This window comes from Sinocyclocheilus anshuiensis, unplaced genomic scaffold, assembly GCF_001515605.1.
Source record: "Sinocyclocheilus anshuiensis isolate Anshui unplaced genomic scaffold, SAMN03320099.WGS_v1.1 scaffold411, whole genome shotgun sequence".
In the NCBI taxonomy this organism is placed as follows: Eukaryota; Metazoa; Chordata; class Actinopteri; order Cypriniformes; family Cyprinidae; genus Sinocyclocheilus; species Sinocyclocheilus anshuiensis.
Genome location: NW_015549608.1, coordinates 169706 through 182072, shown reverse-complemented (window position 1 = coordinate 182072; position 12367 = coordinate 169706). Strand labels below are relative to the sequence as shown.

The 12367-nt window shown below is 39.1% G+C and overlaps 2 protein-coding genes across 2 annotated transcripts in view; one reads left to right on the top strand and one right to left on the bottom strand.

The window, feature by feature from the left end:
* The window catches only part of LOC107659090 (protein spire homolog 1-like), a 30653-nt gene extending 26743 nt beyond the window's left edge, over positions 1-3910 (top strand). The window contains exons 13-17 of the mRNA XM_016447915.1: positions 1089-1226; positions 2094-2164; positions 2282-2309; positions 3020-3168; positions 3245-3910. Of these exons, the coding sequence (XP_016303401.1) occupies positions 1089-1226; positions 2094-2164; positions 2282-2309; positions 3020-3168; positions 3245-3503 (645 nt within the window). The 3' untranslated portion in view covers positions 3504-3910. The remainder of the gene's footprint in view (positions 1-1088; positions 1227-2093; positions 2165-2281; positions 2310-3019; positions 3169-3244) is intronic.
* Positions 3911-8866: 4956 nt separating this feature from the next.
* On the bottom strand, positions 8867-11570 carry baalca (BAALC binder of MAP3K1 and KLF4 a). The gene is made up of 3 exons (XM_016447891.1): positions 11356-11570; positions 10172-10263; positions 8867-9407 (listed from the first exon to the last, which is right to left on the bottom strand). Exons 1-3 carry the CDS (start codon positions 11543-11545, stop codon positions 9318-9320), a joined length of 372 nt encoding a protein of 123 aa, XP_016303377.1. The 5' UTR covers positions 11546-11570; the 3' UTR covers positions 8867-9317.
* Positions 11571-12367: the final 797 nt, after the last annotated feature.

The following is a 12367-nucleotide window of genomic DNA, read 5'->3' as shown; positions in this document are numbered from 1 at the left end:
CATCAAGACTTTCATCCGAGACTGCATCCGGACACTCGTTCAACGACCAAGGCAATGCAAGTATCGTACATTTGACTAAACGAAGCAGAGGTTTAGTATAAGCGGTAGACTACGTTGTAAAACGGCGCTGATGGTTTTTAACTCTGATGGTTCTGACTCATTTTCCATAACTGCATTCTCTGGTTTTTCCTGATGGTTTCATCCATAACGCCTCATTTGCCCTTTCCCATGTATGAGTGATTGATTGTTTGTTTGTTTGTTAGACTAGTTTGTGTTAGTGTTTAGTTAATAAAACTCTTGTGCACAAATTACATGAGTTTCTTATTCTGCCTTGCAAATTAATTGTCCCTTTACGATTTTGATCCTTATTACATGCTCTAATGCATTAATACTGTAAGAAAGTATTTTCTGTGGCCACGGAAATATCCTTCCTAGAGTTGATATGAACTTACACTGAATGTTTGCTGGACGAACAGATTAGTTGAGGGCAATTTAATTCTGCTACAGTTACGACTGGCAGCTGATATAAATAATTGTAATTAATCATAATTAACTGTAATTATTTATATACATTTCCCTTTTGAGCTAATTTGCTACACTATTCTAATTCTATTCTTTAAAAAAACACTTGTCCCTTTTAGACTTGCACTCTATTAATTTGCTGAGTGTTTTCTTTAAAAAACAAAACAAAAAAACTAACACTTGCTTTCTAATCTTTTTGTATTCTGTTTTCTTTTCATTTTATTATACAATTAACAAAAGCAAAAAGACCTCTAACACTAGCTTGCTCTATTCTTTTTCTATTCTATGTTTTCTTTTTATATATTATATTATTTTTAAAAAACCTTGCTTACGTGTACTGCGTTAAGCTAACTGAGACTTGTTATAGCACATTGCTCTTTTGTTAGTTTTGATTGCTACCATTGTCCTCATTTGTAAGTCGCTTTGAATAAAAGTGTCTGCTAAATGTAAATGTAAATGTGCAAACTTCATCCTCTGTCACTATGGCTGTTTTCTGTCGTAGTATGTTAGTATGCTATCGCTGCTGTAGTTTTGTGTCTGCTGACGTCTGGTCAATGTTTGGACAGGAGGAGTTTTGTTTCCCGGTGGAGTGTCTGGCTCTGACAGTGGAGGAAGTGATGCACATTCGGCAGGTTCTGGTCGAAGCCGAACTGGAGAAATTTCAGCAGTACAAAGACATCTACAATGCCATGAAGAAGGGGAAGGTGGGAACTGCTTTTATTATTTAGAGCAACCGTTCAGAGGAAGCAGCATGTCATAAAAAGTCATTGCAATCAAGCAGACAGAAAAAGTTTAATGCATTAAGTAAACTACAGTAAAAATTGTATTAGAAGAAATGATTTTATTTAGAAAGGATGCATTAAATTGATCACAAGTGACAATAAAGATATTTATAATGTTGCAAAAGATTTCTGTTTCAAATATATGCTGTTCTTTTGAACTCTCTATTCATGAAAGAATCCTGAAAAATAAAATGCATCACAGTTTCCAGCACAGCACAACTGTTTTCAACACTGATAATAATCAGAAATGTTTCTTGAGCAGCAAATCAGCATATTAGAATGATTTCTGAAGATCATGTGACACTGAAGACTGGAGTAATGATGCTGAAAATTCAGCTTTGATCACAGAAATAAATTACAGTTTACAATATACTCCATAAAAAACAGTTCTTTTGAATTGTAATAATATTTCACAATTTTTACTGTATTTTTGATCAAATAAATGCAGCCTTGATGAGCAGAAGAGACTTCTTTAAAAAACATTAAAAAAAACACTTTTGAACAGTAGTGTGTATATTGCATAAATTTTACCAAAAGACTAAAACTGAATACATGATAAATGCCACAGAAAGACATCTGATCAAATTGAACTCAAATCAGAAACTATTAAAACAACTCTGTCTTAAGCTAAACTTAATGGACAAATATAAAGTGTTTTAAAATCATTGCCATATTTATTTTGCTTTTTTTTGCATATGCTTGTTTTTATTTTGGCAGCAAAGTCATTGCAAATATATCGTGCATATTGAGTATGACTGTATCAGTTCATTGATATTTCTCTTTTCACAGCTGTGCTTCTGCTGCCGAACGAAACGGTTTTCCTTCTTTACCTGGTCCTACACCTGTCAGTTTTGTAAAAGGTAAGAAATAACCTGCCTTTCAACATTTTAGTCTTGCTTGCTTGCTTCAAGGACTTCTAGATATCTAACCAAGACAAAAGTAGTGGGGCTGTATCATCTTTTTCTCAATTTTTGCAGGCCTGTGTGTTCACAATGCTGTAAAAAAGTAAGTCATGATCTGTACACCCTCTTTATGCTCACATAACTTCATTAAATGTTTTACATTATTTGTGGCGAGCTCATCGTGAGTCCATTTCTAGTCAAAACGGGCCTGTTAATGTCATCGTGTTCGGCTCATTCTGTTCTCATAGTGCTCCGTTCTCCAGGAAATGAAGCTCATTTGTGATCCTCTCCATAACAACTCCCTCTTATCGAGATTTTTGTAGTCGCTGTCGCGTTTGTCGTAAAGCCCTTTGTGTTCAGACACCAATGAGACCAGCAGCTCTACATTCATCTTGCCTCGATGCATCTTCTTGGTCTACTTACTTCCTCTTCGTCGTTAGGTATCAATGTGTGCTCGGCAAGACCGTTTTGTGCTTGAGCGCCACCAAGTCGTGTTTTACTGTAACTTCAGCAGCTCCAGGCACGTGAACAAAAGCGCCAATCTCATTGGTCGGCCAGTTTTTAATGCGCCGTGTCAAACCAAAAAAAAACGAGCCCGAGGCGTTTTTTAAAAAATGATGCTTTTACGCCTCGCGTTTTGCGCGTCGGTGTGCACACTCACATTGGTGCCCTTTTGTTTAGTCACGAGGCATTAAACGTCGGCGATAATCGTGTGCGATATTCATCCCGGTGTGAACAAGCCTTAAGACTGGATTTGTGATCCAGGGTCACATTTCATTTTCTTCACATAACAGTCCTTTTCCATTTCTTTAGATGCGCCTCCCATCAAAGCCTTATGCCAGTCTCCCCATTTACTCTCTGGGTCCATCCACATCGACCCTGAAACGGGACACAGCCGGCCACAAGCCAGAGAAGCGCAGCATGAGCCACCATCGACCCAGCCTACAGCGCACAATGTCCAGGTACAACAACCCGGCATAGAGCACATCTCTGCCGCTCTGATGTTTATATTCACCGTCTCTATCCTGTCTCTCTAAGATTATCTAAGCACACGCGTCAGTCGTCCTCGTCTCAGGAGGAAACAGAGCTCCCGAAAGAGCTGATGGAAGACTGGAACACCATGGAGGTTTGCGTCGACTGCAAGAAGTTCATCTCCGACATCATTGCCTCCAGCAAGCACAGCCTGTCTCTGGCCAACAAGCGAGCGCGCTGGAAACGCAAGACTCAGTCCTTCAGCATGGCGTCAGAGAAGGGCGCAGAATACCGACCTTCGGAGAGAACTATCAATGAGGTGTAGACGCCGATGGATCTGGATCCGGAGCAGATGCTGTTGTAGTTGTATAGATTAGGACTGGTCTGTCAAACGTGATACACAGGGCCAATAAACTCTTATGGATGTATGGCAGTTCTTCCACACACAAAAAACACACGAGTTGTTTTTGATTCTGTCCTGTAAAGATGTGGTTACATTAGTGAAATTTCACAGCCAATAATGACATTGTCCATTGTTAGTAGTATGAACCACTGTTCAAATATTAGTCACTTTCAAACCAAGCAGCTTTCTCTTGGTCAGCACAGCAAATTTATGTGACAAACTTGATTTACAGAGACCCGCACATGATATATGACACATGACACAATAAGGTATTTATTCGTTACCTTTATTAATATGTTTCCTCATTTTAACTAAATAAGAACAAAATAATTGGTTCTCATGATTTATTAATTTATTTATTAATTTGTATCTCGTTTTAGGAACAAATTAATACAATGTGGCCACTATTTACTAAAAACAAGAGTGAATTCTTAATATTAAAATGATGTAATGGATGAATAAGTCCTGGGAACAAAAAATATATATATATATGCATATGTATATAATTTTTATTTTTTTTTCTTGTGCATACCATGTACGGGTCTTCGTAAACATGAGCGAAATCTGTGAGAAACTTTTCAACCCTCACGCGAAACTCCCAATCTCGTGGATTCCTATTGAAATGACTGGATTTTGCCGCAAAATTTCGCTGAGCAACGTAACATGACCGCACCTTAACTCATAATCATGATGTCTTATTAGGGCTTTTCACATTTTTAAAAAGTTAAGTCTGAGTCAGGGTTATCTCCTTTCATGTTTCACTGCACATTCCTAAATCCTTGGTTAAGGTTCTGATTTGCATATTTGCGGTGTCAGTGTTGCTGATTGGACGAACGCAGCACGCGACCTGTTAGCATGGTTCCCTTTCGAACGGTCTCTCCTGTTGCGTCGCTGACGCTTATGGGGAAGCTCCTGTTTACTGCTACTGTTTAAGCCTGATTTGTTCACATTCGTGTACCTGCACGAACCAATGGTGCTTAAGCCTGCCGAAAGGGGAGGAGCTGACCGCTATATAAGTTGGCTCTGAGCGCCATTTTTTTCAGAATGTTTCGGCAAACTCCTCTCGCTGAGAGCAGTCTATGGGCCAGGCAGACTGAACCAAGGGGCAGACATGCTGTCCAGGGTCAATGTGGCTCCAGGAGAATGGAGACTACATCCCCAAACGGTTCAAATGATCTGGTCTGTCTTCGGCAGGGCAGTGGTGGACCTCTTCGCCTCAGAAGGCAACTTTCACTGCCCAATATATTTTTCGAAGCAGTGAGATGCCCTGGCCCATGATTGGCCCAGCATTCGCCTGTATGCCTTCCCCACAGTTGCCCTGCTTCCTCAGGTCATCAGACAGGTCAGGGAAGTCAGATGCTCGCTCCTCCTGGTGGCCCCACACTGGAGGAATCAGATGTGGTTCCCCAAGTTGATCCAGCTGCTATCGGAAGCCCCTTGGCCAATACCACTGAGGAAGGACCTTATCTCGCAAGCGAAGGGCATGATTTGCCACCTCGTCCAGAGATGTAGAGCCTTCATGTTTCGCCCCTCAACGGGAGCCTTTGCAGCTCCCTGCGTGTGTGAATAATACCATTTTAGAGGCTAGAGCTCCGTCTACAAGACGTATTTACGCCCTTAAATGGTCAGTCTTCTCTGATTGGTGTGCAGCACGGAACAAGGATCCGTCATCGTGCGACATATCCTACGTGCTGACCTTTCTACAAGAGCACACCCCTTCCATACTCAAAGTATATGTGGCAGCCTTCGTGGCGAATCATGCTGGCCAGTCAGTCGGCAGAAACAACCTAGTCGTTAAGTTTCTGAGGGGAGCTCGGAGATTGAATCTGCCTCACCCTCATACTGTGCCGAATTAGGACTTCTCTATAGCCCTTCGAGGTCCTCCCTTTGAGCCGTGCCAGTTGGCCGACTTATGGCCCCCATCGCTTAAGACCGCCCTCCATCTGGCTTATGCGAGTGGATGACCTGCTAGCACTGTCAGTCAGTGCTTCCTGTCTTGAGTTTGGGCCTAACAACTGTAGAGTCGTCCTCAAACCAAGACACGGTTATGTGCCAAAAGTGTTCTCCACTCTGTTCAGAGCACAAGTCATCACCCTCCTCACGCTCCCCAATTCAGAAGGTGAGCAGGGTCCTAATCCACTCTGCCCGGTTCGGGCTCTTAGAGTGTATGTTGAGCGCTCTGGCCCGTTTCGGCACACTCTTTGTGGGCTTCGGAGGCCACTCTAAAGGGCTGCTGCTTACGAAGCAGAGACTGTCTCACTGGATAGTCGATGCTATAGCCCTGGCTTACGCCTCTGCGGGCTTGCAGTGTCCTATAGGTGTGAGGGCCCACTTCATTAGAGGAATGGCCTCCTCCTGGGCGTGGTCCAGTGGGATTTCTATTGATGATATTTGTGCGGTCGCTGGCTGATCGTCGCTGTCTACCTTCACTGGATTTTACAACTTGGACGTCCCCACGGATCCTGTTCACTGAATTCTACCTAATCCCCTTTGTAAGTGAAGGGGTATGTTATGTAGTCCTCAGCCTAAGCTGCTTTGGTCTCATTATTGGCTCATGCTTACAGGAGCCCTCAGTACGATTGCTCCAGGGCTGGGCTCGCAGAGCGGCTTCGTTCTGCACTTGCTTATAGCACGGCGCTATCCCGACGCAACGGGAGAGACCGTTTGAAAGGGAACGCTCCGGTTACTAACGTAACCTCGGTTCCCTGAGATAAGAGAACGAGCGTTGCGTAGGCTGCCGTGCTATAAGGCTACAATCGAAACGATGACTGTCACTTCAGTCGAAAGATTCTGACGAAATGAGAGTAAACAGAAGTTTCCCCATAAGCGTCAGCGACGCAACGCTCTTGTCCTTTACAGTATCTCATGGAACCAAGGTTACGTTAGTAACCAGAGCATTTTAACATTGCGCGTCCTCATGTTATTGTCGACTGTATGAAGTTTTTCCTGAATTTACTTTTTCAGACTATAAAGTTACAAATAAAACTCTTCTTTACTCCAATTAACATGTTTCTGTCGCCATTTGATATTTTCCCCTCAAATGCTGAAAGACGTTTATACAACGTGTGGTGTTTCCGTGACTATCATGTGAATGGGTGTCGGTTGCTAAGCATCTAGCTGTAATATTTTAACACCGCATTGTTTTACACTGCGCAAGTTTGGCAAGGCAAATGGGGTATAATGGCACAGAAGCGGTATAACCCCGGGTAAAAGGCGGTTCTAATCCTATACCTATGAAACGTTCCTTTACCGGTGTTTAGAATAACGGTAACCAGGGTTAATCGCAATGTGAAAAGCCTGTATCTGCTGTCTTCATACAGGGAGAAGGTGCAGTTGATGAAGTCAGCATTAAATGAAGTTCACAATCTGTTCCAAGTACTTCCGTAATGTGACGTTATGGCTGGATGATATGTTGAATATTCACTGGTTTTACAATCATTCCATAACTTGTGACTTGCAACCAGAATATTCACCAGGAAAACAGGACCAGGACCTTATTCACAATAAGACCAGGAATATGTAAAAGAGCTCGTTTTGAGTTCATGTTGACTTTAAATGTATAAATATCTGATATGTATTCGTGGGTCTCGTTAATGGACAGACAGTCATATTAAAACAATAAGCACAACTACATCACTCAACACAGAAGCTGAACATCAGTGTGCTGATGGTTCAAATCACATTCGGATCCTGTTAGACACCTATTGTTTTTTTATTCGTGACTTTAATATTATGATGTTGGAGGTGTGTATATATTTGTACAGCTCACGTTACTCATATCTAGGTGAGATTTGACTGTAAATTATGCGTATGTTGATTGACTAATTGTGCCCCTGCAAGCCGTATGTGCTCTGTTTTATGTATTGACAGGCATGATGAGGTCAGGCCCAGTTTATAAACATTAAGAGTTGCATTTATTTTTAGTAATTTTTACTTTTTACATAATTTATGCTTTATATGTCAAGTAATATCCTGGGATGTACAGCGTTTAATCATGTCAGTCAGATTTTTGATTAGTTTTTGGTGATGAAGATAGATGATGGTACCAAAATCTCATTACAAAATTGTAATGATTTAAATAGATTTTCTCAAGCGTTTGGACAATGGAGTATTGTGTCGTTTCATATGATCCGGGCCAAAGGTCATTGTGATCTTGATTCCCCATTTAAATCTAATCTGTAAATCACACGTTAGAAACACATCAAACACTCATTTACAGTCATGGGCTTTTTGCCAAGACATCAAGTGTAAAAGAGTTATTTTTAATCTTTTTTTTTTTTGTGTGTGTTTCTGTTTTTATGTTCAGAACAGCTGATATACTGCATTTCACTTTTTTGATACTTTATTTCTTGTACTGTGGAGAGTTTAAGAATGTTTTATCATATTTATTCATGTGAAGTTTTCAATACAACTTCTTCCTGTTGTGTTTAATAGTTTTGCTAATTGCTGAAGTGTCTCTGGATTCCTATTAAGCAATTATTAATTTGCCTTAGAAAAACTGCCGCCTTAAGCATTGCAATATCCATCATGTCGATTTAATGTACAGTCCTAAATCCAGTCTGTTTGCAGTATAACTGCACATGCATTTTAACATCTGCACAAATGCTGTAGATTTTTAAACTCTTGACATGTTGGAGTATCACAAGACTCATCATTGAGGTCGTGGAAACTAAACATGTAAATAAATGTGTAAAAATGCAGCTGCAGTGTGCATGCATGTGAAACAGAGCAGTAACTTGGCTGTGAATTTTATTTTAAATCTTATTTTTTTCTCAGCCAGTGATGTTCAATAGAATAAAAAAATACAATAATTGTTGGGTTGTGCATTTTACTTATTCATATAAAGTCATTCATTATAGAGTGAAGATTCTTTATAATATCTGCTTCATATTAAACACGTCCAATTCACATCTCATCCCAAAATCATAAAAATAATAAATAAAAATACAAAATATTCTACATATTTTTTTCCTCTCATTAGATTCTCTTTAATGCCATACAGTAATTTTATTGTATTCAAATAAATTGTGGTAATATGAATTTTTATTATTTATTTCTGTTGCTTTTAAGGTGAAATATGATCCACACGTGACTTACAAGTTGGTAAATCATCACATTTTACAATGTCTCCTATTATATCAGCACAGTATGTGACAAACAAATAAACACATTGGTGCAATTTAAAAGTTGTAAAATTGAAGCAAGAAAATATTTCCATTTTAGAATTTTTATTATGCTTTTTTTTTTATCAGTTCCTTAGTAAAATATCAATTAAAAATATTCTTGTGCTGTTTTGAGTCCCTGTAAATAGTGATATCATGAACAAACTAATTAGAATTTAAAATATTACTCCATTAAATCATAAGTAACCAGCTTCCATTTCATTCAGAGAAACAAGACAATGTTATGTTTGATTGTGTCTTCATTTCATACGATCACAACCTGAGACATTTGCATATCTGCATTATCATAGAATATCACAAACCAGCACAATACTGATGGGAATACATAATACCAACAAAATATTAAACACTAACAATTGGTGGGAAATAAATAACACTTCAGAGACAGAGATGCAGCAGTAGTTCAAAATGACGCGTTGCAGCATGTTAGGGTCACCATCCGCTCCGGTGCTCAACGTTTACATGCAGACAAACACGATTAGATCAGATCTGCCATCTGATTTAACATACGCGTTTAATTAGATTACTCATTAGACACGGCTCTTCAGCAAACTCATGTCAAGGCATCACCTCTGTGTTTACAGTCGGATCGGACACTTTTAACCCCGTCCGTCTGGGGGATTTTCTTTGATTTACTTTTAACCTGCAACAAAACAAATAATCAGCCTATAAAGATGCACTATATGGAGTGAAGACACTTAATATATCATAAGCGATGAAAATAAATAGATGAGGGTCCATATTTATATAACCCATCACTTGCTCACCAATGCATCCTCTGCAGTGAATGGGTGCCGTGAGAGTCCAAACAGCTGATAAAAAGTAATCCACACCGCTCCAGTCGTTTCTTCATCAGGTTTCCACAAGTAATCCACAGCACTCCAGTCCATCAGTTAACATCTTGAGAAGCCAAAAGCTGCGTGAGAAACAAATCCAAAAAAGTCCATCTGGTCTGAATCAGGAGAGAAATCTGCACAGATCAAACAACCCAAAACAGCACAATGTGGCTGGATGTTGATGTGAGGGACAACAAGAGATGGACTTTTTCACTGGAGGAAGCGTTATTATGGATTATGGACTTGTATTTTAGTTAAAAGCGTCTTAATGCTGGGTTTGTTTCAGCTTTTGTCTTCTCCAGATGTTAACTGATGGACTGGAGTGCTGTGGATTACTTGTGGATTATTGTGATGTTTTTATCAGCTGTTTGGACTCTCATTCTGACGGCACCCATTCACTGCTGAGCAAGTGATGCAAAATCTTCTCCAAATCTGATGAAGAAACAAACTCATCCTAATCTTGGATGGTCAGAGGGTGACTACATTTGCAGCAATTTTTCATTTTTGGGAGAACTATTCCGTTAAGAATGAAAGAAATATGATATCTGAGCATGAGATTGACCCGTCTGACCTCGTCTCTGTGCGCTGGTCTCCTCTGGGTGCTGCTGGTGTTTCTGCCACACTGTGTGCCGGCGTTCACCAGCTTCTTCTCTTCCTTTTGACCTTTACAACAACAACAACCCAGAGTCCTTCATATCCTTCATATGCCTGAACACCAGCGGATCTCAAACTTTGGGACTCCCTAGTTTTGTTTTTTTTTTTACTTATTTGAATCTACTCTCCTAGTCTGTTAAAAAACAAAATAAAAAGAATTCAAGTTAAAATTAAAATCTAAAATAATATGAATAAAAATATAAATAGAATATAAATAAAATAATTACATTTCAGAATTCTATAGGTTTTAGGAGCTGAATGTTATTATTAGCCAATACATTTACAGTCATTCATGATTTACTAGACAAGGATAAAAGATTAATATGAATAAATATGAAGGAGCAAAATTAATATCGTTTACTCACTTGTGTGTGTGTGTGTGTGTGTGTGTTTTATTTTATGTTCTGTCTGATGATGTTTATTTTTACTGTTATATTTGAAAAAAGCTAAATAAAAGAATAATAATAATAAATAAATAAATACAAATATTGTTTACTCACAATTTCTACCCAATAAAATTTTTTAGAGCTTGGTTCTAAAACTAGTATAATTCATTATAAAAATGCCCTGTTATTAATTTTCATACATTTTTCAAATATAACAATCACACTCTTTAGATTAAACCCCGTATATCCAGGTTGACGGCGGTCATCTTGATTTATAAAAGTAACCAAGAAGCTGTTGAGGGGTAAATAAAAAATATCTAGATTTTTTTAGTTGTTTTATTTCATTTTAAGTCCTTAAGGCCCTCTAATGGGCCCCGGACCCCTGGTTGAGAACCAGCCAGCATCACTGAACTTTTCCATCTAAAAGCCTCTGCTTCAGTGCTTGAAATGAGTTTGACGAGTGTAACTATGGGATGTGGGCTCTATGGTTACCATGGTGAATATTTGTTAGAAATATTATATATTACTATTTGCATCTGTGGATTATGCATTATGGGCCTCAGTGAATGTTTCAGATGACAATCCCATAGTAGGCTACTGCTTGATTCCATAAGATACTACGAATATGAATGCCATTATATAAATACCATGGTACTTTTTAAAGAGTGTATGTGTCATAGGTATTTCTATGTCGTAAGAGATGATGGTGTCTGACCTGCTCCGGCTGCCGCTGCCGTCTTGTCATTCTCTGTCGCGCTCTCGCCGGTTCCGGTACCGGCAGCTGCCCGTTGCGTCTCCGTGTCCGTGCTCGTCAGCCACGTCGACTCGGTGTCTCTGCTCTCGTAATATCGGGGTTCGATCGTCGCGGACCTGCTTCCCCCGCAGCCCATCGAGCCCATGAGCATCCTCACGCACACACACACACACACGCGCGCATGCGGTCATTCTCGTCATCGTTAACGCAGGTTCATATAAACACAGCGACAGTAGATCCAAAGCGATTAATTATTAAAGCCATTAACTGTAACGACATATTTCCAGTAACATTTTAATAATATAATATGTTTATATACATATTTTTAAACAACGTATTTTGGACTTTTAGAAAAGAACTGTTCCAAACAGTGGTGTCATTATATTATCCCCCCGAGAATCTTAATTGATTATTCATAAACAGTCTACTGTATTTTTTTATATCGTCAGCTACAGTGTTGGGGAGTAATGCATTACAAGTAACGCGAGTTGCACGTGTAATCAGATTACTTTTTTTCAAGCATCTAGTAAAGTAATGCATTAGGCTACTTTTTAATTAATAAGAGTTACTTTTCAAATAAGTCACTCGTTACTTTGTTTCCCCATGTATTGACTGACCGCTCATACTCATCTCACTTACACAAAAACAGATTCAGAATCAGTATATCAAACTCAGAATATTATGCAAACCTGCAATAGTTAAATGGTAACACAAAAATTCTTTATGTAAAAAGTAACACACAAGTAACGTAACGACGCATTACTTTTCATAAAAAGTAACTAACGCAGTTACTTTTTTTTTAAAGAGTAACGCAATATTGTAACGCATTACTTTTAAAAGTAAAACTTATACCGTTTTACTGGTTCCCAGTAATAGTTTAAACTGATAAATGGCGGATTTTTACCAGTGTTGCCAACTAATTTTCAGTGGAAGTTGCTAAAGTGTTGTGATGACATTGCGTGATGACGTCATT